Below are 27,489 nucleotides of genomic sequence, written 5' to 3' on the forward strand. Positions count from 1 at the left end.
TTCTTTATGGGTTATTTTTTCTAAACTACAGTTTTTCTAAGGGAATTTTCAAAATTTCATAATAGATTAACTGTTATATTATATCAAGCAATTCTATCAGAAAAAAATTATTTAATCAGGACTTAGGTAATTAGCATTTTCTGGAAAACTTCCTGTACAAACAAAACACAAATGTGATTTAAGGAAAAAGAAATTACAATTATTATGCTGAAAAATTTCCCATTAATGAATGGGATTTCTAGACAGGGTAAAAAGTAGAAATCATACTTTTCAGTTAAACATTTTACTACATAGTTGAAAACTGAGTCCTAAATATGAAAAGTAAACTGGACTTTTAACTTGGGTATGTTATGAAAATTTCTCAGGAAATCTTCTTGAATTTTCATTTGAAAATATTTGTGTACCATTATGCTATAACAAGCCATTATTGAAGAATAAAGATAAAAATAAGATATATTTAAGTCATATGTATAGAGCCTTTCACTACATTAATCTTGAAAAAACTTACACAAGACCACCAGAGAAACTTAAGAGAATAAAATAACAAATCACTGATATTGAAAATCTGGAGAAAGTTAAGCCTAAATGAACATAAGAAAAGTTGGATTGAATTGAGAGGCTCTTCCTTTCTTTTTGAAGTCAAATGTATGTGAACTTTATTATAATATTGTAAGTTTTAAACATATTACTAACCAGGCCAATAATGTTGACCAAACCATGTACCACAAGCACTTGCAGCAGTATCTCCTACACCAACTGCAAGCAATCCGGCAAGTAATGGTAAGAACTGTTGAGGTGGTGGTGTAACATCAGCCATAACATTACTTGAAGGTAATGGATGCAACCAGAGTGGTCCAGCACATCCTAATAAGAGGTATATTGCTGTCAGTGCAAGAGGTCCTTCATCCTTCTCATCCGCAAATACAAGAAATCCTGCTTGCAATCCTGCACCTATTGGTGGCATCTTCAGTAAACGAAGAAGCTGAAATATTTAAATTAATTCACCATTTACTATGATAATCATAAACAATTTAGTAAGCTTATTAGACTAAAAATTTTTAACTGCTAAAACTCATTTTGAAAGATATGAGAGATAAAATTAAAACTTGATTTATGTAAAATTGAAGTATTCATAAAAAGAGTATAAATCTGAAATTAGTAACAAGTTTGAGGTAAGTCAATATTATGTCATTGTTAGCTAATGGCAAGAAAAAGCCTGACAAACTATTATATCAACTAAATGAGTATTTTATCCTTGTGAATGAATGACAAGGTTACAGAAAAGAAAATTAGGTAATGATGGAATTGGTCTCTTTTGTAAAAAACCAAGTTAAACATTTCCAAACAATGACGAAAATGTATTTTGTGGATTTTTAGATAATACTAAAGATTTTAACTTCATAAATTTTAATTTAATGTACTGAGAACGAGAAAAGTTGGAGTTGCAGATGCTGTACTGAAGTTACTTGAGTTTTATTTAGGTAATCAGAAAAAATATGTACAGGTTAAATATGTGTTAAAGGTGAAATTAGGGCACAGATTTAGGAGTTACTGAAAGTGAAATAAGGAACCCAATAGTCAATCTTGGCTCCATTTTATTTTTATTTTTCATTAAAGTACTAAGTAGTTTAACTGCAGGAAATAAAAAAACAAAAACAGCATGTACATGATGTGTGTGGTCCTAATACAGCTGGGGAATTAGGAAACCTGGAATGTACAATGTTAGTTAAGACATCAATACCAGTATTCTCAAACCAGATCTTAAATATCAAAAGACATTAATGCTCATATGAGGTCTAATAAAAAAAATTATGAATTTTATTTTTTCTCAAAAAATCTTTATTTATTCAAAAATATTGTTTTTGTCACCTACAAAGTACTTCTTTTTAGATATAATGCCTTTGTGCCAGTGCTTTTTACAATCTTCAAAGCACCTCTGGAATGAAATTTCCGGTAAGGCATTTAGCTCCTTCAGCAAAATGTCATCTTTCATGGTTCTTTTCAGCTTGGGGAATAGGAAGAAGTCACAGGGGACTGTATCCAGCACATAAAGAAGCTGAGGCATTATAACGGTGTTTTTTGGCCAAAAATTCATGAACAAGCAGTGAAGTGTTAGCAGGTGCATTATCGTAAAGACAGTTACTTTAATACATTCGAATCCTAGTAAAGACAGTTACTTTTATACGGATTTGATTACTAGATTGTCATGACGGTTCCAGAAACCAAACATAAAAAGAAAGTAGAGGTGCATTATCATTGTGCAATTGCCATGGATTGTTTCACTAAAAATCTGGCTGTTTTCTTCAGATTGTTTCATGCAAACAAAATAGAATTTCCAGATTGTAATCCTTAATGACTCCTGATAATGATTTGTCTATAACTGTTTTGTTCACTTTTTTTGACATCATTGGTTGTTGATATGCTGGGATGTCCAGGGTGTATCATCTTCAATGTCTTCATGATCCTCTTGGAAACATTTGAACCACTTGTAAATGCTTATTTTATTCTTTAGAAAAAAAGCCAAAAGCAACATTCAACATTTCCAATGTGATGCTACACTTTATTCCATACTTAAAACAAAATTTGATACAAATTCTTTGTTTCATTTTTTCACAAGTTAAAAAATCACCAACCATACTAAAAATTTTTCAATATTTTTGACCATATGATTTTTTTGATCATACCAAAACCTTTTCGACAGCCAACAATAAACTAAGCATCCAATATGGCTACTAATAGAAATGTATGTTAAGGACTTATATTAAAAAGTTAAATCACTTCTTGAATCTTTATCTTCATTCTACTACTAGCCCCATATAGTTAATTTACAAATGCTTGTAATTTAAAGTAAACAATAAAAGTCACACAAAAAATGACATACAGTCCTTTTACCTAAATGAAATTATCAAAATTTGTTTACAGGAAACTTTTAGTCAATTGCAAACAAAGTATTAACCAGATTCATATAGTTATCAGAAGTAGTTTCCATATGATCATTGTTCCAAAAAACATTTGGTCCAATGATTTATCTGAATAATATACCTCTCCAGAAATGAAATTCTGATTTTCATTCCATTGTTATCGAAAATCAGGTAATTAAAGATTGTGGATTAAACATTAGTCTACACCACTTGTGTAGAAGTTGTTCAGCATTTAGATCAAAATATTTAAAATTCTTAGATTAATTAAATCTTTAAACAATATGCTGCACAATAACTGTTGAAAAAATTCAATGTTTCACTTAACAGAATCCTTTCAAAGGGTCAAATGAAATTTTCAGTATTTCTTATTTTGTGATTGACGTTACTCTTGGTCATACAAGTTCTTAAAAAGGATAGTTTTAAAAAAATGCTTGATGCTTTAAAATAAATGGATGTTTTAAAACACACACAAATAGCAAACTTGCTATTTGAAATCAACTCACATCCAATGGAATATAACCTATGATAAGTGTGAGCTTAGTGTCTGTAACATGAGGGGAGATTAAAAGCAACACCAAAACTTATGTTATTCATCTTAACTTTGTTTTATAACAACTAAATGGTGTTCTTTGGCAATTTAACAAACTACCTGCACCTTAAAAATACATACATCTATTTAGGGTGGGATTAAACTACCTCATGTCTACTCACTACTACTACTACTACTCATGTTTACTACTTAATGTTTTTTTCCTTATACAAAAGTTAAAGGAAAACTTCCTATCTATACAAAGAAGAAGGAAAGCCTCATCCTTTCTAAGATGGATGTTATTAGAATTATGTTAACTGCTCTCCTGGCTCAATTTTCTAATTATTTTTAATAGCCAAGAGGTACTTCCTTTTTCTTAACAATTTAATTAAAGATTACCAAACGGATCATAAAATGTGAAAGTTTTAATTTTAAGTTAGCTTCATACTTAAACTTACCTCCAGAGCAACGAAAAGAGCAAAACAAATTCCACTAGCAAGATACAGCAAACATGGTCTGAATATTAGTCCAGGAACAAAAACAGCAACTGCTAATATATGAAAAATCTTTCTTACAACAGTTGAGGCCTTTTTACAGCCATAAACTTGAATGATAACAGAAATTATAGCAATCACACTGCAGACTACCCAGTAAATAAGTAAATGAACCTATAAATAAATTATTGCAATGTTAAAATATAGTGCTGTATTTTACCCTAAGAAATATTTCTAATTTAGTAATAAAATATAAAGTATAAGCATTCAATGTTGTTAAATTAAATTAATTATTTTCAGTGATAATGTAGTAAAAATATTCTACTTATATATTGTAAAATATGAAACTAATAAATACACAGTTTTAAATGAGAACTATTTCAAAATCAAGTTAAAATTTAATAATTAAAAAAAAAAAAATTATTTCAATCAAACCTGGATAACTCAAATGTCATAACTTGAAAAATCAGTATCTTTTATTCATAATGTAAAAATCTCTTTAACTGAAAAATAATAAAAACACTACTAAAATATTTTAAAGCTATACTCTAATATTTTATTCAATCTAAACACCAAGAATGTAAGAAAGTTTTTGATGAACTAGTAAGGATATGTAGCAGTTCAACTAGTTGTTTCATTTCATGGCTATCTATCATTACAGAGTTATCTATAAATACATCTTACAGGGTTATCAATAAATACATCTTAAAAGACTTTGTTTTTTACAAGTTACCATATTTTCATGTGCTCTTTTTTTACATTTAAGTATTCTACCAACTACTCAATAACAAAGCACAGGAATAATAATAGTCATTTTAATATATAAAAAAATTCACATCTATCATTCTGTATAAATCTTGTCACATAAAAAATTAGGCATAGTAATACCATGTTATTGATGTATTGTAAACCTTATTAAATTAAAATTTCAGGAACATGAAGAAAGTTACAAAGGTTTGACTGTAAATAGACAATTTACTTACACTGCTTTTCAATTCAGTCACCCCCATTCAGGCAATTAACATAGTACCAAATTTTGCAATCCCTTGTCAAAGAACTCTGCTGAGAGACTATTCAACCAGTTATTAATCTGATCTGCAAGCTTCTCCTTGATTTTAAGAATTAGATAGCCAGACTCTTAGACACATAATGGAGGAGGCAGTGTAGACTGAGTAGGGTGCTGAACCGACAAATGAAATGCACAGTACATTTGAACAATATAAACAGTGCTTGAGTGATACTACGGCTGGATATGTGCCAACTTGATTTTTTTTATTTCTGCCACACTAGTGGCGAGGAACATGGAGATATCTGATTATACTATACTTATAAGTAGATCAATTTAGATGTGCATAAAATAACAGGCACATAACAGGTTCTCCTGCATGAGATAAGTTCAATTTGTTTTCTTTAAAGATTTGTTGTTGACTTTGTATACACTGTTTTATATAAAAAATTTAAACATTTGCAGAGACATACTTCCTCATTTATATTTTCCATCTTACTTGGTGAGAAAAATGTAGTCAGTGGAAAACTCAAGCTACAAGAGTGATAGTCAAAACTCTCTAACTTGAACTGCTGAAGACAATAAGTGTGACCAGTAAAATGGAGAAAAGCATTGTTCTGAAGAACAACACCTTTTGTAATCATCCTGTGCTAATCTTTTAAGACTTAATTTCAAATTTCTACTATTTTCTCGATAAACTTCTGATGTTATTGTGGTTTCATGAATTATATCACTATAATTTACTTGTAATCCCCAAAACACTGTAGCCATTAATTTTCAGTCGAGCATATCTGGTAAATTTTTTCTTATTTTATGTGAAAAAGTATGCAATGACTAGACTGTACATTCACAAACTTGACCTATGTTCTCATCTCTAGTAATAATTCTGTGGAGATATTCATCCACTTCTTTAATTTAGTATCCGAGGAGTGTCAAGAGCATGACTGCACTTTTAGACACATCAGTCAGTCATTGTAGCATCCAGGTACTTATAGAACTTACAGAAACCAGCCTGTCTGTTATGATCCTATAAAGAGTCATTCTAAGAGTCTGTGGAAATTTATTTGGAAGTTTGGAAAACATCAAATAACATTTAAAATAGATACTGATTTTATTGAATGAGTTCATCAGCCACAATGTAACAGTCAAAAGTGACAGGAGCTGACAATGGCAGATTTGATACAACACAATTTTTTATAGAGGATGGGAGTGAAATGAGATAACAGATGACTGTGACTACTGCACATCTTGCTACTGCACCCAGCTTATTTTCAAATCCTAACAGAAGCTATTTTTGAATAGCTCTCATACTACTTAACTAAAATATTGTAAGTGCATTCAGTTATATTAAAAAATACTTACAGTGAATAAATCTGCTGTTAGTAAATTTATTATCCATAAAACAGGACTAAAACCCAAAATTAAATGCAACAGTAGAATGATAAATAATAAAAGAACACCTGTCACTGTTAAATAGAATTCATTTGGTTTTCTTAACTTTGGAAATAAAAAGCAAGCTGTACAAATGAAGCATATACCCAATAAGCCAATCTGAAAACGTAGTGTTATGTTACATTAAATTCTGCTAAAAAACATACTACAATTAATTAACTATTAACACAATTATTATACATAGAAAGTGGTGAAATAAAGTAGGGGTAAAATACTGAATAATTAAAAAAAAAAAGATTCAAAGTTCATTTATTTTTTTTTATGGGTGAGCGGCCATAGAGATTAACATATAACTTTTGTACATAAATCATGCCATCTACATGCCAAACTAAATCACCTCCATGCCATACTAGCATTCATTTAAAAAAAACATCTTAATTTTGTACAAAAACAAAAAATGGAAAAGTCACAACCAAAGTTCACAAAATATTTTATACATTTTACCCAAAGTGGTGTTGTTTTGTTTAATCAAAAATTTTTGTTCATAACAATAACGCGGCAAAAATAACAAGGACTGCTTAAAAAAATTTGCCTATGAAATATCTAAATGCTCACGTAGTTCTGATCTATCTCCCAGTGATTTTCATTGCTTCCAAAAGTAAAATCATTTTTAGATAATATCCTATTTGGAAGAGATGATTTATACACTAAGTGATTGACAAAACTAATAAAGTTATATTTCTATAATGATAAAATAGAAAACTTATATTAGTTTTCAGAAAAGAAAAACCTTGTCTTTCAAGTGATAAAACAATTTTTCCATCTGTAGATGGAAAAATTGTTTTTTTTCATCACATCACAATTTTTCCATCTGTAGATGGAAAAATTGTTTTATCAACACAAAATTTAGTTAATTTCAGCATTATTTTAAGATCAATTTATTTAAATTTGTGGAAATTGTGGTAGTTATAAGAGGAATAAATACTTAATTAATTGCTTTTTTAAAATAATACAGATTCAACATTCTTCTGCTTTGACAGCAGATTGTACAAAAATTATTTTTCAAGTACATAAAAGAACAAGGGTTTTTTGGTGTGGTATAAAATACAATGTTTTCTTTCAAATGGATTATAAGAAATATGAGGGCCATTTGGAAAGTGAATAAGTAAATTAAAAAAAAAATAAATTAAAAAATTCACTTAGTTTTTTTATGGATGAGCAACCATAGAGGTTATACAAATAACTCTAGTTCATAAGTTACCTACATACAAAATATGTCATGCAAACATTTATCTAAGAAAACATCTTGATTTAAAGAAACACAAAATTTTTCAGAAATTTTTTATTTCTATTTTTCAATGTAGTACCCTGCAATTCTACACATTTATACCAATGACTTTACAACTTTTAAAAACCCACAGTATAATATGATTTGTCCAACTCAGCAGTTGCCTCAAATTTGATCTCATCATTTGAAGTGAATCTTCATGTGAGTCATTTTTTTCCCAGATTTGGGAAAAGGAAGTAATCACTGGAAGCCAAATCTGGCAAGTAAGGCATATGTGGAAGGACTTCGAAATGCAGGTCATAGAGTTTAGCAGTAACAACCCAAACAAGTGTATAAGCACATTACTGTGGTGAAAAAACACTTTTTTTTAATAAATGTGGACGTTTAATTTAAATAGCACCCTTCAATTGATCCAGTAGTGAAGCATAATACTCCCTGGTGAAAGTCCTGCCTTTTCCAGGTAGTCTATAAGTAACAAACCACGAGAATCACAAACAACCGTAGTTATGACATTTCCTACAGATGGAACTATTTTTGCTTTCTTTCGTGCACTTTCACCTGCCCTTATCTAATGTTGGTCTCTGCCATATAATGATGAATTCATGTTTCATCTAGTGTTATAAAATATTGAAAAAACTCAGCGGAATCAAGTTTAAATAAGTCTAAACACTTTTGAGAAGTACTGAGTTGAATGTTCTTTTAGTCGACTGTTAACAAATATGGTACCCATTGAGTGGAAAGCATTTTCATAGGCAAAACATGATTTTTTGTTAAAGTAAAACTTTTTAAAATAAAGTACTTTACAACAGCTTGAACTTCAAATTTATCCGGTTCAAACTTTATCAAAACCTTTTTGCTTTACTTGATTGCCGTAAACAAGCACTTAAACGCGTGCAACTGAAACTTTGCAGAACACTATCTCAAGAATTATATTTGATAAATATCACAGCCACTTGATCATAGTGGTGCCATCTCTCTGTCAGGCTGAGAACTTCCTGTACAACTCTTGTAACTATCTACACACAAGCTTTCTCTGTTCTGAAAAACAACACAGTGATAGATATAAGTGTTTGAGTTTAAGTAGTGACAGTGTAAAAAAAAAAAATGAAGACTAGTAAGTATTTATTATTTTACATTCTTCCCTTTCTGGATCATTCATATAAAATACATAAATATCAATGATAATGGAATTATAATAATGTTAGCTAAGTTAAAACTGGTATAATATACTATACATTGATAATACAAAATTTAAAATACATAAAAAAGTTCCATAAATTTAAACTTTCATGACGCAGTATAAAAAATTTACATAAATATTCTACTATAATTTATGAAGTACTGCATTAATGTATGAATCACACAGTACATGTGCCTACTCATATGTCACACTATTTATACATAACATTACATTATGCTAACCAGTAAAAAAATTAAGGCCACATTAATTCAGAATTCTAACAGAAATAGTACACAATCATTTCTTATCTTAACAACAAATCTGCAAGTTTATAAGTTTTCTGTTCATCCCAAAAAGTGCATTTGCCTGTTTACATTATTTCTTTTTTATCATCAGTAATTTGACTTGTTTGATACTATTCACAATTTTTTTCTGTTCCGTGCATATGCTCTAAATTTATCATATTTACTTCATCCACACCATCCTCAGTCATCTGTTTTACACATTCCATTCTTTGTTTTCCTCTACAGTTTTATCAACCAACCATATCCCTTCATCACAAAGTTAAACAATTTTATATGCCTCATCAACATAATTTACTGTTTTACAAAACTCTTCCACAAATTTCTCTCCACTCACATTTTTCTTAACTCTCCCTGGTCCATTGTTGGACCAGGCCTAAATCATGTAATTTTATGTCCTGGTCAGTGGTCAGGCTAATTGAAATCATTCTTACTCATCTTGTCTGCTATCAGGAACAGTTTTTGGAATATTATAATTCTTATGTTGTTTTACAGGACATTTTGTAAACAAAGCTATTGCATGATACAATAGCAAAATGTAGACACAAAAATACGCCTGTTTAATTTACACTGATTAGTGAAATTGCAGCACAACCAGCTTGTGATAAACCTTGCTCTTTGATTCTCACTTAGATGATCATGAAATAGATTATATATTAGATCGTACTATAGCTTTTTATTATAATGGTGTAACTGTTCTGAAATTCATTTAATGTAGAATTTTTAAGCAAAAATTTCACACCTATCCTTTTGTACTAAAAGATAGAGTTATAAATTATATTTTTGGAATCATCTTTTTATCACAGAGAAAAGGTTGATTTTTACCTTTTCTGAAAAAATTGTTAGTGGTAATAGAAGATGCAAACATACATGCATATAAAACTTGGGAGCTTACTAAGCTGAGCTTTTCAACATACAGCAATGTGGGGCCAATAATAAATGAAAGTCTTCAGTGTTATAGGTTACACATTTATTTATTGCATTTTTCTTAGTTACAGTTCTTGCAGATACAGGCAAAATGAATTCTTTGACAGCAAGTAAAAAGTGATGATAGAAGTATGAGATCTGCATCTCAAACTTCTATCTTCATTTGAGTCCTTGTGCCAAGGACTCAAATTGCCAATGAAAAATTGACATTTTTCAATTAACTCTATTTTTACAATATTGCGGCCAATTTTATTTGTTAAAATAGTAACTCTTACATTTTTTGTACGTGTTCAATAAAAACATCATCTTAACAGTTTTTTTATTCTTTGGTATGTTGTACTCTAAATGGAAAAATATCTGATAAAATTTTTATAAATCTTCATAGAATAAACAGCTTAGATTAAATTACATTTAGTATTTAAAATAATAACATAACTAACTTTAAAAATGCAGTAAAAATAAATATAGTATTTTTTTAGAAAGTTTGAATTTTTTATGTCAATCAAATTTTACACTGCTTTTTCACAAATAACCAAATAAGTCAATCAAAAGAAATAATTATCTTTTAATTCTTTTTTTTTTTTACATGGTGATAAATATGTTTAAACTAGAAACATGTAGAATTAAAACACAGATCAAATTTTGCAACTTTTAGTTCATATATTTCCACTTCTCAGCTCCTCAAGTTGGGCCAACCAATATCTTCACTTATCCTCTCCAAATATCACTTCTTTTTCCGACTTTCTACATGCAGTCTATTCAAATTCACCCACTACTCCCTTCACAATTCATTTCTGAGTCTATTTCTTCTTATTTTCCAGAGTATATGATTCTCAGAATTTTCTGTTACTTGGACTTTATTACTTTCTTATTTCTTCAGCAATCACCTTCATGCAGCTATAAGGATTAACATATAATAAATTTAAAAAGCATTTCATAACATTTTCCTGGCACTTTTCATCCACATTTAGGCTATTAAGATTCTGGTAAAAATTAAACATCTTTCTTCCTTCTGATACTCTCATTTAAGAAATTTCAAGTATTACAAAACTCTTTTATCATTTAATAAATTCTGCAGTGCAGAAAAATATATGAAATTTATCAAATACATAATTTCTGCTTTCAGACTGTTAAGGAAGTAGAAGAATCAAATCATGGCCAGAGTTCATCAATTCCTATTTTAACCTTTAGCAATTAACGATTTAAAAATATAAGTGTAAACAGAATGCAACGGCAAAATTTCAACTTTATGAAAACAAAAGTTCAAGATTAATATGGCAATTTTTTTTATATAGCCATAAAAATTTACTTAACTTATTTCTTATCAATTATTTATTTTGATTTTTTACTTTCTTATTATTACAACTAACAACATCCATTATGTATAAAAATATATTTTGCATTATTCTTTTTCTCTTGATTTTTTAAAAAGAAACTTAAGATTATAAAATAAAGAAAACAATAACTTTTTCACAATAACCAAATAAGTCAATCAAAAGAAATAATCCTTTTTTTTTATATGGTGATAAATATGTTTAAACTAGAAACATGTAGAATTAAAACCAAATCAAATTCTGCAACTTTTAGTTCATATATTTCCACTTGAAGTGGAAATATAAAACCTGTAGGAGTTATATTTTCAATGTCATGAGGTAAGCTGTATTAATTTCATTCATAATATTTATAAGAAAGAAATTGGATCAGGTGGTACCATTTTATGCCATATTTGTTATCTAAATGTAACAATATTATTATCTAAATTTTACCAATATTATTTTATTTTCAATATAGAAAACAAAAACTTAATACTGCAGTTCTTGTCTTTTCAGTTTTTAAAATTATTAATAACATACATAATGAAATTTAATACTATCAAGTAAATGCAATACAACCAACACTGGTTAAATATGCACAAAAAATTTATAAAACTTTGACCGCAAAATACCAAGGCTACTTCTGAAAATAAAACAATGAAAGATACTGTATAAACAACTACCTTAGAAACAAAAAAACAGTTCACCAAGGAAGTAAAATAAGTAACTAAAAATATAGTAACTGTATACATTACAAAAAGAGTAAGATTATTCAGGTATTATATTTTTTTGCTAACTTTTACAAAATAGTTACTTTTATATTACTAATTACAAGTTTCTTTGAGTAAGAGATTAATGCCACAAGGAAAGATATGTTTTGTTCAAATAAAATATTACAGGCAAAATACATTTATTTATTTATGATTACAGGCAACGGCCACTTAGTTACCAAGCTTTGTTTAAATGATATAAATAAACATATGTAACTATATAATATTTTATTAATTCCCTAGTTTTTATAACAATATACGCATTTCCAATTATAAAATTTCTAATTTTTTTATTAAGCAGATGTTTGTTATGCAACTATTATATACTTGGTTCATGTGCTGGGAGATAAAAAAAAAAAATGTTAAAGTAATTTTTAAGAAAATCTAGGTTAACTAAATTAAAACTAAGAAAAAAATTGGTTTAATAAAGTTTTGTGGCACAAAATAGTAAAATATACTAACTATATTAAAGATTTTATACCAACAGCAATGATAAATAAAAACCTGTAGGAGTTATATTTTCAATGTCTATAAGGTGAGCTGTATTAATTTCATTCATAATATTTATAAAAAAGAAATTGGATCAGGTGGTACCATTTTATGCCAAATTTGTTATGGACAAATTTTCTAAAACATTAGGTTTTCCTGAGCCATAGTTTATCATTATTTTACCAATAGTACTGAAAGTCCAAAAGAGATTTTTTTTGAGACCATGTTGACAAAAATGTTTAGTTTTCAAACCAATGGGAAGATTTGGTCATACCCCTGAATATTTTTATGTTCTCATGTATTTGTTATGCAGAGAAATATTTTTATATGTGGTTCCCCTTTTTTTAAAGGACCAGAAAGAATACTTTCCTTTCGTAAAGAATTGATCTATAAATATAATTTCCTCTACTTTTTATCATGACTTCATTATCAGGATTTCATCCCCTGATGATGAAAAACAATCAAATTTCACAGACAATAATAAAAGTTTGCTTTAGAGCAAATCTTTTGCTCTAAAGCCTGATAACAGTTTCTGTTAACTCCATTCTCAAATGTTTTCTTCAATTCCTATGTTGCTTCTTCCACATTCAAGATGAAAAGCAACAGTCAGATTAAATTTTTTCTAAATTAGAGCAAATTCTTCTTTATCTTCTGTTGTTACAATTGTTACTTGATTCTTGCTCAGATTATAAAGAATTTTCTTGAAGCTTAAAATATTTTATTTTATTCTATATTAAAAATATTTTCTACGTATCTACAAATGCCATGTACATAGTTACATTTTTCTTAAACTTGCCTTCTAAAATTAATATGAGGGCATAAGTAACTATACTCCTTCTGAAACGGAGTTGATCTTCATTAAAGATATCTTCTACCATTCATTCAACATTTCTCCAAAGTATTGTAGCGAGTACTTTTGAGGTATTAAACTTTAAACTGATCATGCTGATTAAAGTTCTTGTAAACTGTACTATTTCTTTGGTAGAGCAAAAATTTTATTCAGTACTCCTCCCAGACAGTAGAATAATTCAAATGGTAATATCATTCATTCCTACAGCTTTATTCTTGTACAATCTTTCAGAGCTCTCTATCAAATTCAAATTATATTAATATGAATATATTAATATTACATTTTATGATTACATTTAATATGATCTCTGAAATTATCATAAACTTCTTTCTCATCTAGCTCTTATCCAGATAACTTTTGTCTTTCATAGTTTGTGTTCATCCAACAGTTTCAATATACTTCTTGTTATCAGTGCTTTTTATTTACTATATTTTTCTACCTTAGTCTTTTCTAATGTTTTAATTATTTAATATTTTATCTTTATCCGTTTGTTCTTAACTGATTCTTCTTTTTTTAATTTCTAGATTTGTACCATTGATTTGTTAAAATTTTAAATTTATCTGTTTTAGCCTCTCTTTATCAACTAGTCTTCACATCTTTTAATCTGGCCATATCAAATTTCTATTCTCATTTTTTCTTTTATTTCTTAAATGTTAACCCACATATATTTTGTTAATATTCAACTGTTCTAAGAGCCAAGGTTTGCTGCTAGCTGTTTTGCAATTAATAATTTGATTTTGCAATTTCTAAAATCTTTTTTTTAATCATTTTTTAATTTTCTAATCATTATATAATCTATCTTATATCTTCATGTATCAGCTGGTCTCATTCACATGTATCTTCTTCACTAATAATTAAAAAAAAAGATGTTTTTATGCTTAGAGCAAAATTCAAAAACTACTTTTTCATTTTTTAATAATTAAATTATACTGTTCAACTACTTACACACTTCTTGTCCTTCTTCTTTACTTAGTTTTCCAACCTTCTGTTATTATCAAATTGGTTTTAATTTTTTTTAAAGAAGTCTTAACTTCTTTTTTAAGTTTGTTTTTTAAATAAAAAAATTAAATAGTTCAAATGGTAAACAGATAATCTATTGTAGCTCAGACCTACTGCAGTAAAAAACCACCTGATTATTTTTGTTTAAACCACACACTGCCTTCTGTATGTCAGTACTGATTTAATGTCAAAACACCACTTCTAATGAGACCAACTGAACATGTGCATAAAAATAATTTTGCATTTTCTGTAGTTTCAATTCATAGTTTATTATATTTTCATTATAGTTTAAATAGCAATAAGATAAAATTTCTTCCTCCACATCCAGAAAGTAATGAATTATAGTCATCTTTAATCAACTGTAGCACCTGTAGAACTGAAGCTAGAAATAAATACATAAGAGTAAAGGTGTCCTAAAATGTTGCATTTTATATAAAACTTCAATAAAGAAAGGTTTATGTAAAAATTTTCCCAAAATGTTGGGTTAAGGAGTTTTTTCAATTGGTTGTAACAGATTAAGGGCTAGATTTTGAAAAATATTGCCAAGAATAAAAATGATATCTGCTATCCAAAAATGTTATAAAAACAGACATTGCCATTTAAAATAATTACACCTGCCACAATACAGGAAAAATCAAAGGGCCATAAAAATGATATTTAGAGGAATAGGGAAGATTTCCCACATTAAATTTGCCACTTTATTGCAGCATCTTTCTACGGTACTGATGATGGTCTCTTTGAAATTACCACTTTAAAAATGAAGTTCCTACACCGAGAACACTAAAAAGAAAACCCACAAAATAAAATGGTCAAAAGATTTGAACCAATGTTGCCTATTTTTGTTTTTAGGAAGTCAAAGGGAGCACCTTGTTCATCCATCATTCTCTACCAACTCTTGCCTTTTTTGAACAGTTTGGTTTATGTCATTTATAGTTTTTCTATAATTATTCTATAATTAGTTATTAAAAAAATGTAATATCTTTTTATTTGACTTCAGATGAAATTTAACTGCTGTTCTTAGTTCCACTTCTAAACAAACAGAACAGGAAACTTGGACAATCTATAAAAATGTATTTTCTTTAATCAGTACCACTGATCACCCAGTAATATGGGTGTAATAGTGTTAGTCTGTCATATAAATAAATGAATTAGTTGTCATATCTGTCAGATATTTTTTGAACTATATGCATGAATATACATCTTTTTATTCTTTAAGTGCCACTGATTAAAAAATGGAGAGCTGCTATTCAATTTTGTCTTATATTGGCGCAATATTTGAACAAAGTGTCTTTTGTAATATTTCATGTTAAAAAAAAATTAATGAATTAAAACAATTAGATAAAAAAACAACATATAAACATATACTAATGATTCCACAAACAAATTAAAGGAATGTATTTGTTTAAACTGACAGAGAAGGGATAATAGATATCATGGTGGTCACACAAATTAACATTTAGAATACTATAATATTTTTCCAACTTTTTATGCTCTATTTATATGTGAATATTTGATTAAAAAAAAACTAGGACTTTTTTAATCTAGTTGACTCATCATGTAATTTTATAATATTTTTCATTAAAAAATGATGACTAAGGTACTTCTAAAAACATGCATTCTTCAATATAAAATAAAAATTTATCATTTAAGGTAAAGTTCCTTAAATTTTTTACTGCTTTGGTAGATACCCATTAATTTAGATATAAATGTAAGTATCCAAAACTACGTAGATTATCATTAAGTCATTTAATTCAACTAAGAAATACTTGCTCCTAACCAAACATTTATTTTTAATGAGAAAGAAATTTTTTTCTTTATTAATATTTAGTTTCTTTTATCTAAACATTGATATGTTAAGTACATCACCTGTAATATAAGAGTTGCTATTTGCATACGTGACGTATTCGTTTCAAAACCAAAGTTAGCAATAGTAGAAGATAAAAATAATATTCCACTTTGAGTAACAACTGAAGCTTCACCAAAGGTGAAACTATGAGGGCACAATTTCAATACAGCCAAAAGTGCCAACTGATAACCGAGACTGCTTAATACTCCAAATATCAGATTAAATATTAAACCTGAAAATTAAAATAAATGTACTATAATTTTATTATAAACAAAAGCAATACAAAAGATTAGTTTCAACTGGGTGATAAAAAGGATTAATTAAAGTTTTATTACACACATCAGTCACTAACATATTGCCAGTTAACTGCTATCGACATTCAGATAGTTATAATATTGTAACATAAGTTTTTGAGATCCTCAATGAAGAACTCCACCACAAAGATACCCAGTCAGTCTTTAATCATATCCAGAATAACCACTGGTTTCAACTAACCAACCAGACCTTAATCTTGGTAAATTGATGAAAACAGCAAATCTATTTTGATATTATGTTGAGTTGCATCTTGGTTTTGATTTTGAGAATAAAAGGTGGATAATCAGTGCTAGTCTGGGTTGAAGGGAGTCTGAACTGAAATTCAAACAAACTGTGAAATAAGTATTGTCATGCTTGTCAAAATTCTTCATATACATCCTAGTGTTTTAAGTTGACCTTAAAAAATTATCAAATTTGTAGAAATTCAACTGAAAGTTAAAAGCACAAATTATGCACGATTTGTTCAACATTATAAAAAATTCATCAGTGATGATTGAGCATTTTCTTTCTCTCCCAGTTTTCAGCATCAATCCCTCACATATAAAATTATTATAAAATAAAACACAATGATCAATGGAATCACATAGTGGTGTGTCTTTCAACTGCAAACAATAACCAGCCACACATCTCACAAATAGATTAGCAACAGTGATAGGTTCCATGTTTCATTGATTAAAACATGAAAAATTGTCGGTTTAAATCATAGTGTTTACTCAATAATGGAGTTTCCCACATAAATAAATTATTACCTACATAAACATAAATTATTACCTACATTATCTTGTTAAATATTTATATTATGTTGAATGCTGGCAAAGTGGTTATTTTAAACTCCAGAATCTAAACAAGTGGATAAAACTAACATTTATACAAAAAAGTGGCCAATAGCTCCAAATTATTTACATTTTTACTTTTACTGTACTGAATACTTGTTATCATGATTTGTACCCATTCTATTTTCCCATTAACTTGATTTGCATCTTTTTAACTTATCCATGGATCACACATGAACAGCCAAATCAATTTCAACAAAAATTACAGTATTAATACACAAAGTGCATTTTACAAATAATGCACACAATTTTTTACATACATTTTAGTCTAAATCCTTTTAAAACTTTTTCTATGTAGAGCTATTCTGCTTTTCAATGTTTCAGAAAATTTTTGTTCTAGTGAGCCATTAGATAGATGCACATCACAAAACTGTCTCATGTAGGAAAGCTGCAGCCTATGAACAGGGTCTTTTAACTTAAGACAAAAGTCAAAGTGAAGTAGATGAAGTGTTTGGACCATATAGCTGCAAAATGGGCAGTCCCTCTCAGCAAGTCTAAAAGGCTTTGTATATTTTTCTGTATGTCGATATGACAATGCAATGCTATTATACTTGTTTGACATGGAATTCTAACATGATGGTTTCTCAGTCAACTGATCTAGTTGTTTGTGATTTCAAATCTGATTCCAGCTCAATCCATGTTTCATCAATAATGACAATTCAAAAATTAATAACTTTCAATAAAAAAATTTTTGTTTTAATGATGTGATGTCTGATGATTCTACTTCAGTTCAGCAGTCAAGTGGCAAAAACTCATCAGGTCAAACATTTTTTTTCTCTAGAAACTGTTTTATAAAATTTAGAACATATTGATGTGAATGGAATTTCAGTAGCTTGTAATATTTTTTCATACATATAACTTGATTTTAAAAAAAAGTCTGAAAAAAATTTCACACACTGTTCATCTCTTTTATGTTTACAACCTTTCAGACTTTGGTCATAATTTATGGTTACATGTTCTACACATAAACTAATGGCTTAAATGGAAACCGAATTGTAGTCTTTTGTTGGCTCATCAACAAACATAATGATGCAAGTTGCATGAAATTGCACTGAGGTTTCAAAGCACCGAGAGTTTTTTCCAGGTTTTCCACGTAAAGTAACAAACCCGATGAAATATTTAAATCATCAAAATGACCACACATGCCGATTCCTAAAGTCATTAATTGTGACTATCACACTTTTAAATTGGGATTGCATTATCAACTCTGTAGTTTTGTGCACAATGAATAACTTATGAAATATTCTGTACATCTTAACCCTTATAAGATCTTACCCATAAATCTACTTAAACTAATTAACATGGGAGGAGTGCCACCAAACAATTTTTTAAATAAATTTTTTGGGATACATATCTTGAAAAATGTTTACTGAAAAATTATTAAACAAAATTAATGGCAATAATAGTTGAATAGTTGCTTTAGCCTTTGTAGTGAATATATATATGTAGTGTCCTGAAAGTGTTGGCCAAACTTAAAGGATTGATTCCAGGCATTAAATAAACCAACATTTTACAAATGTCCTACCTAAGATCATTTTTTTCTTTGTCTATCATTTAGTGTTTTCCAATAAAAATGTATATCTAAAGAACAAATTGATATTTTAATTTAGTGTATAAAATTTATTATATATAAAATAATTAATTTAGTGCATATATTACCAACAACATCTAAAAAAATAAATAGGTTTCAAAATATTGCCTCTGAAAATTCAAAAATTGCTGCCATTAAAATTTCTTAATCATTAACTCCGTAAATTTTAGTTTTATCGAATTATCTTTTATTAGATAAAATGTTAGGCCTTTTAATGTGAAAAAAGGCACCAGATTTCTTCAAATCAGTTGATAAACAGCTAGGATAGGGCTGAAATTGTTAATGCAGACTGCAAAACTGATGCAGTCTGATAATTTTGTGCCAGTTTTCACTCATTAATATAGAAATTATTTTGATTGAATGTATGTGTAGTAAATATATAATTAATGAAAGTATTTTTGGTGAATTTTGAAGTCACTTAAACTGAAGGGATAAAAATTTAATAAAATATTTTGAAACTTCCAAAATATTTTTTTATTAATGAGGGATTTGTTGAACACCGTTTTGATATCAAAACGGAATTCAACAAATCCTCCAAAAGCTAAGTGGATTTTTATTCCGGTTTGTAATTTATAAAGGATGAATTTTAGAAAAAAAAAACAATACAGTGAACAAAAATATAATTTGAAATGAATCCCTACGAATTTATTTAAATTTTGAAGGGTAAATGATGAAACTACCTTCTGGCAACTTCAACAAAAAATCTCAAGGGTAAAAGTTAAAATAAATTTTTAAGTAGATTTTATAGGTAGTTTGAAATTTAAAATAGAGGTTTCATTCCCATTTTTGTAGGCAACATTTTTTTATAAGGTATATTTTAGGATCCCCATGAGAAATTTCAGTGGAAAAAGAATTAAAGAAAAAATCTGGAACAATCTTCATATGAAACTTTTTATTATTAAAATAATAATTATTATATTTTCTACTACGAGAGTCAACAAAATTTGACGTTGGAGTTATTCCAAAACATGTCAACATATAATAAAAGAATGAAACTAAGAAAGGTAAACAGTACTCAACATAGAATTGATATGAAACATTTTTTTGAATTCTGACAGAGGATTCTTTTAAAGCTAATATACTGATATAACCCCCCCCCCCCAAATATGTAATTAAGTTAATAATAAAAAAAACTTTATGTAAAAAAAATGACCAAATGTTAATCCATTCACATCCAGGTCTTAGTAGAACTGAGTCATTATTTCTTTATGAGTTGAGGTCAACTATCTCATTTGTTGAAATTTTTGTTATGGTGATAAAAATGGTTTTTGATAAAATAATATTTGACCAAATTACGAAAAAAAATTTTTTTCCATCTTTTAGGCTTAAAAAATCAATCCGGATATATCCACAGATAATAACAACCTGAATTGAACATCGATTTAGTGAATATATCCTCCAGTAGTCTGAACTGAACATCTAACAGGTGGATATATCCATTAGTAGACTTATATGAGCATAATTTAATTCTTAAAATATAAAAAATCTGTATTCTTATCATAATATTTTTTAAAGGAAACTATTATTATTTTGTTAATGATTAAAAAAAATTACTGTTACACTTGTTATGGAAATATAAAAAATGTTTTCTTGTGTAGTATACACTATACAGAGAGAACACTAAGTGTAAATTTAATGAAAACACAAAAAAACCATTTAAATATGAAATTATAAAATAAAATGAATCTTGAGTTCACACAGAAAAAGTAAATTATTTACACATACTTTCTTTGTGAGGAAATCTTCAAAACATTTATCTGGGTGAAGGTATGGATTCCCTGGGCAAGTCTTGCATAAGTAGAAAATTCTGATTACTATAGGTAGGTAGTATAGATACTCTTTTCTGATTTTATGTTTGGAGCAAATATGGCATTGGTAAGAACCTTTTTCTCATTTTCCTATGAGATGTAGTTTACTGTAAAGTTGTTTGTCATGAGAAGATTCCATTGGTCTTCCCTGCTTTCTCCTGAAGACTGTGGCTGAGGTTTGTAGCTTCTATCAAACAAGATCTTCAATCAAACTTCGCCTGAAATCTTTGTGGTTTTTGTATCTAAGTAAGTTTTTTTGAGCCTTCTGTATGTTTAGTTTGAATAGGATATAAGAATTCATGACTGACACTGCTAACACCCAAAAGAACATTTTTTGATACCAATTTCTCATGTGACGCATAAACTGGTAATTTGAAATATAGTGGTTGCTGTATCTATGCCTTCCCAAATATTTTGTGCACTCAGCCATGGTGTAAAGTTTTTTGTTTTGCCAGTTGGTTTCTGTGTCTGCTTGAGACAACCATCATTTCTGCCAACTCTATGTTTAGTATAACTTTACGTTTACAGTTTAGGTAACTTTATGTTTACAGTTTCCGTTATATGTACTTTGTTCTTCCAATACGCTAATCAAAGATCTTTCTTCCTGCATCCAAGTAAATGTCCATTTTTGATGTTTTTTGTCATAGATGGTAATCCAGTTCTATAAACAATTACACTACCAGTAATATACATGCTTTTTTAGGAGTATTTGCAAGCTGTGAACTATTAAAGGACCTGTTCACAAATAAATGGTGGCCACTTGGGGGGTTGATCTCATATTTAATTAAAAAATTACAATACTTATAAACTGCCATGGTTGTTTTTAGCAACTCTTGATTAGGTTTAGTGTCTTCTTTTTTACCATAATAAGGTTGAAAATTGTAATAAAGCTGTTCATGCTAGAAGATAACACAAAAACTTTCATAAAAAATGTAATGGATTTCTTAGGATTTAAACTTTCCTTTAAACAAGTGCTTTCATCCAAGAACACAAAAGGGCTAGGGGTATAGAATATTTGACATTGTTGTCTGATATAATCAACAATAAGCAGCCATATTTTTTGCATCTCAACCTCCTTCCTCACTGCAGAAATGAAGATTCTGGAATAGTAGAAAACTGATCTCTACTAAACATGTCAATGAAAAACAGAATTCTGCTACACCATTTAAGAGAAAAATAATCTTTTACATCAGGTAAAAGATGTTGACCCATATTCAAAACTACACGTAACAGTCCTTTCAAATCACAGACTGTGATGTCCTTCCATTTACATAAAATATTCTTGGGGTAGTAATTGCTTGCCATGTCTTCCATACTTATTTGTTTCATCAACAACTATTTGTAATAAATTTGCATTAATCAATAGGGAGAAAAATATTCAACTGGTTTTGAATACTCATTGATATCTGTAGGCAAAACTGTACCCATCATTATTATGTATTGCAGTGTTACTTACAGCCCATTATTTTCATCAGTAACATCATATTACTTATCATCTGATTCTTTCCCACTGCTAGCTTCAACCTCTATGTTTTCTATGTTTTCGTTCACAGTATTGTCAATTGGTTCAATATTGTATAAATAATGTTCATTAGAAGCTACACTCATGACAACAGTATTCACATCATTATCATTTTCAGGTTCTGAATCATCTCATTGCAAATCAGGAAGATGACCCTTGGAAAAAGATTTTTTTAATTACTCAATATTACAGTCAATTTTCACAGGAGACACTGTTACATTACACAAAGAACAGTCATGTCAGCTAATAAAGTGACTGTACAGTCAACAGATGGAGAGAGCTAATTAACATGTGGGAACTACAGTAGCACCTGCTGTCATGGCTGTCAACACAAGAAAACAAAATTTCTCTTCCTACACTGTAAATTATCTCTCAAATTAAATGAATTCATTTGTTATGTTGTGTATATAAATGGGAATAAAAACATACATATGTTGGTCTTTCACAGACAAAATGCGGATATATCTGCTAAATGATCACATCAAAACAGTAGGCGGATATGTCCGCTTACTGACACTGATGATTATTCACGGTGTGGATATATCTGTTAAATGTCCGGGAAAGTTTAATAAACAATGTAAAATATTATGCGAGTCTTCAAGAAAATGCAAATTCACATGCAAGGTTATACATAAACAAGCAATTTTTCATGGTTAAAATTAAAGACATGCTAGAAATTTAAATCAATATAACAAATTTTCCTTCAATTTAAAAAATTATAAATAAAGCAATTTTATTATATTATCAGACAGAAAAGCAATAATATAACAACCCTCTGAGGTTTAAACAATTTGAGGTTCTTACTGCTTGCTTTTATCTGAAACTGCTGATGTAGTTTTCCAGCAAGTTAAGTAACACAGATTTAAAAATAATCCTACAAATTTGCAGCTGAATACAATTTTAATTCATTTTATTACATTTCTAAACCTAAGAAATACAAAAGAAACTGATTAAAATCCTTGACTAATTGATTCATATACAATTATGAAATTCATGGATATTTAGCTACATTCATCTTGGGCTTGGCCCACAGACAGGTGCTTTCCTTGTTTTTGTAATGATTATAAGTAGCTTGTTACAACCCTGGAACACCAGAACAGGATAAGCTGTTAATTAGAATGTAACAACAGCATATTGGCCAGGAAATACAAGGGCTATCCAGAAGATAACCTATTTTTAGCTGTTGTTCATAAAGGAGTTGTTAGCAAGTCATTTTGATGCAATGCTGAGCTGTGTTACATGAAGAACAGCACAAATGTTCTTTATGTGATCAGCCTACTGCTCTGTCTGAGGAAATGGTAGTAAAAATTGATCAAAATATTTGTGCTAATTGAGTTTTTACTAATACACAGCTTTCACTTCAATTTCCAAAGATCTCAAATAGCCTTTTGCAAAACGTTGCGATGAAAAAATTTGGATTACAATAAGTTTTGTGCTCAATGGATTCCAAAACCTCTTTTAGAATAATAGTTTGTTGGGACAGAAAAGGAGAAAATTTTGCTGAATCCTGTAGCATGGCATACAATAAATGCAGAAATGTATTGTGAAACCCTAAAAAAGCTACAGAGAGCAATTTAAAACAAGTGATGTGGCATGTTGACTTCTGGGATTTTCTTCAATCATGACACTGTACATCTACTGTGTGCAGATGTGCACACAGATGAGCTGTGTGCTCTATAGCTTTCAAGAACTTTTGGGAAAATTTGTATGGGAAATTTTTGATTATCTGTGTTCAGCCCAGATCTGAAACTGAGCTATTACTATTTGTTACTTCATGTGAAAAACTGACTGGCAACTAAGCATTTAAAAACGAGGGGCTCCAGGAAGGTGTCATTGAAAAACTATGTAGCAGAATTTTTTGATGAAGGGATGCAAAAACTCCTACACAGATATGAAAGTGTCTCATTTATTTGGCCACTATGTAGAGATTAGTTTAAGGATGTACTTTTAAATTATATGTAATAAACGTTTTTACCACGAGCTGTTGTTTATTTATACCAAAACGTATGTTATTTGCTGGTCAGCCCTTGTAGTATGCACAAGTTGTTAATGAAATATAATTGGTCTAACGAGTTGATAATGATGAAATATAATTAGTCTGGACAAGCATCAAACTCTTTACCTCTTGTATGACAAGGCAAGTGCTAATCTTCTACCACTCCAACGTACAATTTCTAAAATCCCAGCACTAAATTCTTGAAAAGATCTTTTTCCCAATAAATTTATAGGTACATAAAATTGAATTTAAGTACATATGTTGTCCAGAATATCATTTTTTGAAGGCAACTTGTATTTTACATAATATTTTAGGAAATTATTAAAACAATAATCATTATTTGTGCAGTTATAATTTATCATGTGTAAACAGCTGAACCAATTTATAAAAAAAACTTGCATGATTACAAAAAATTAAACTTGCATGATTTCTCAAAAATTTGCAAAAACTTTTCTATGATACACTTTTATAAATTTAAATGAGAGGCATGAGTCCTTCTTTGGCTGAAACAATCTATTTTTGTAATTTATTCACTTATAAAGATTAAAAACAGTTCAATCAAGGTTAAACAAAATAAAATATGTTATGATTTTATAGAAAAGGTATTATGGCATTTTCTCAAGCAAGCCTGGTATGAGATGCTTTTTATTATGTCATCTTCAGCCCATCTGAATGTGGGTCTTACCAGGCAGACTACTAGAGGAATGCTAGGCAATTCAGTTCAGAGATAAATGAAATAAGGCTGATTTTTTAACATATTGCACTTAATATTGTGTTGCACTTACTGTAAATGGTGTAGTTTACATTAAATGCATAATTATAAGAAACTAGACAGGTAGTTCATGATTCTAAATAGTAAGTGATAATTTAGGCTTTTTGTGAGCATAACATGATATGGGAATTCAACAAATTTTCTCAAAGTACTATAATACAGATCTCTCAAACGTATGAGGTATGATCAAAAATTATTATAACAAAAGAAGGCACATGAATTTGAGCTGTCATAATTTTCTAACTAAATTAAAAAAAAGAAAGATTAATATGTACCAAATAAAAGCCTGTTCTGTTTCACATTGTTTATTAAGAACTTGGTTTAATGTAAGGAGTCGTTTAGACTTAAAAGAAAATGCAGTTTTTACATCCTTATTTTGTTGTTATTTCTAAGCTCTTTAACTTCCACATAACATATCTGTAAAACATATATATGTTAAAAAATGAACTTTTATCTTTACAATCATAAAATTTCAGGTTGTTTTGATAATTATTTCAGCAATAGTGGGTGGGTGTTAAAAAAATCTTTATGTGAAAAAAAATTAAAATAAAAAAAATGAAATAATTTTTTAACACAAGTATGCTGTTTTAAAGCAGGCAACCAAAATTTCAATAATTATAAACTTGCAGTAGTGGTTGAACAGTAATCTGCACAGTAGAATAAATAACATCCAGAAATTCATCTAAAAACCTGTTCATAATATGGTATAGTAGCATATCTCTGAAGAAAGTGGAATCACTTCCCAGAGATAAAAATATTATTAACTGCTTTTTATGAGTAACAAACATTTTTTTAAATTGATTTTTATTACACAAAATAATTTCAATTTGTTTAAAATGAATAATCTCTACTTATTGTTAGTATAACACTATTATTATTAATAAATAGTGTATATTCAAGTATATATAAAAATATAATCTTGCATGTGCATGTATATGTTATGTATAATCATGTCAATAAAAAGGTTAAAATTACTTTATTTATATAATGTTATGCTTAACATTGAGAATTATATATGCTTAATTTAAAATTAGGTCAAAACAAAATGAATTTCAATAAACATACTATACTTAACAAGTAAAAGTTATAAAAAACCTAATTAATTTATCATTTCAAATTCTCAGCTGAATGGTTTGATTTTATTCTCACCATTCCTTTTTTCATAATAAATGTACTTTTTAATAACAGAACTAATTTTAATTTAAACATCTGATTAAAAAAATTAATGTCCGATAATAAAAAATAAACTATTGTACTAGGAAAATAAAGTCTTAATATTTCTATAAAATAAAATGTTAAGTTCCTTTTCTACTTAATGAAATGTTAAATTACTAAAAACTAACTACTGCTCTTAATGATAACTGATTATTGCCCAACATAATTGTTGATTTAATTGTAGGCTGCAATTTTCTTCTAAAGATGATCAGCATTAATACAAAAATTATAAAAATACCTTTCTGAGTTTCTCTTAAAAATAAATCTGTATTCTCTTATATAAAGGGTTTATTGGCTTATAGAAAAGCATATTTTTTTAATGCCTATTATCATTGAAGTAATTACTGAAACAATCTGAAATTTGAGTTAATATAAAAATACTCACTTTAATTATTGTTAATGGAAATGAAATTCCACAATTTTTTTGTTGTTTAAATAAATTTCTTGATAGTAAAATCTGTGTAATGTTTTCTTAACAAGAAGCTGCTGTACAACTATCTAATTTTAAGTACATGCAAATGTCTTTGAATGTTTCAGCAAACGTTTTTTTTAGAAAAGCTGATCAAAATTCATCACTTAATTTTGTATTGTAAACTTGATGAAACTGATGCATAATTTACCAAGTTTAAGAACAAAAAAACTATTGTAAATAAATGAGTCGGGAGGTGATATTTCAAGGCACTTGCCAATAGTTAATAGTAGCTCAATCTGTGCTGGACCTGCTGCCAGATATGACGCTTGGCTCTAACTTTTGCTACTAATAGAGATAATAGATCTAATAGAGATAATTACAGGTCATGTAGTCTGCAGCACATACAACAGTGTGCAAATTAATTTGAACACACAAAAAAATTTTGTTTATTTCTATATTGATGCTACACTGTTTGATCACACCATTCTTTAAGTTGTCCATGTAATGTGAGGTTATTGATCTTTGGTTATTTAGCAAATTTAATCTTATAAATATTGTTTTGTGAAAGTTTATTTTTTTGTTGTTTATTAAAATCATATTTTTATATTTTTTGTTTTGTGTGTCTTGAATATATTATATATATAATATATAATAATGGATATAATTACAATAAAGTGTTTGAAAACTGTTCCTCTTTCTGGGCATACCAGTGTGACACA

The 27,489-nt window shown here is 28.5% G+C and overlaps 1 protein-coding gene across 9 annotated transcripts in view; it reads right to left on the bottom strand.

Annotated features, from left to right (window-relative positions):
* The window catches only part of Dolk (Dolichol kinase), a 77,171-nt gene that overhangs the window by 42,873 nt on the left and 6,809 nt on the right, over window positions 1-27,489 (bottom strand). For all 9 annotated transcript variants that reach the window (XM_075368621.1, XM_075368611.1, XM_075368589.1 and 6 more), the window contains exons 3-6: window positions 16,327-16,538; window positions 6,313-6,501; window positions 3,909-4,118; window positions 694-982 (exon numbers count right to left, since the gene is read on the bottom strand). In XM_075368621.1, coding sequence (XP_075224736.1) covers window positions 694-982; window positions 3,909-4,118; window positions 6,313-6,501; window positions 16,327-16,538 — 900 coding nt within the window. The remainder of the gene's footprint in view (window positions 1-693; window positions 983-3,908; window positions 4,119-6,312; window positions 6,502-16,326; window positions 16,539-27,489) is intronic.

This window comes from Lycorma delicatula, chromosome 1 (assembly GCF_047948215.1).
Source record: "Lycorma delicatula isolate Av1 chromosome 1, ASM4794821v1, whole genome shotgun sequence".
In the NCBI taxonomy this organism is placed as follows: Eukaryota; Metazoa; Arthropoda; class Insecta; order Hemiptera; family Fulgoridae; genus Lycorma; species Lycorma delicatula.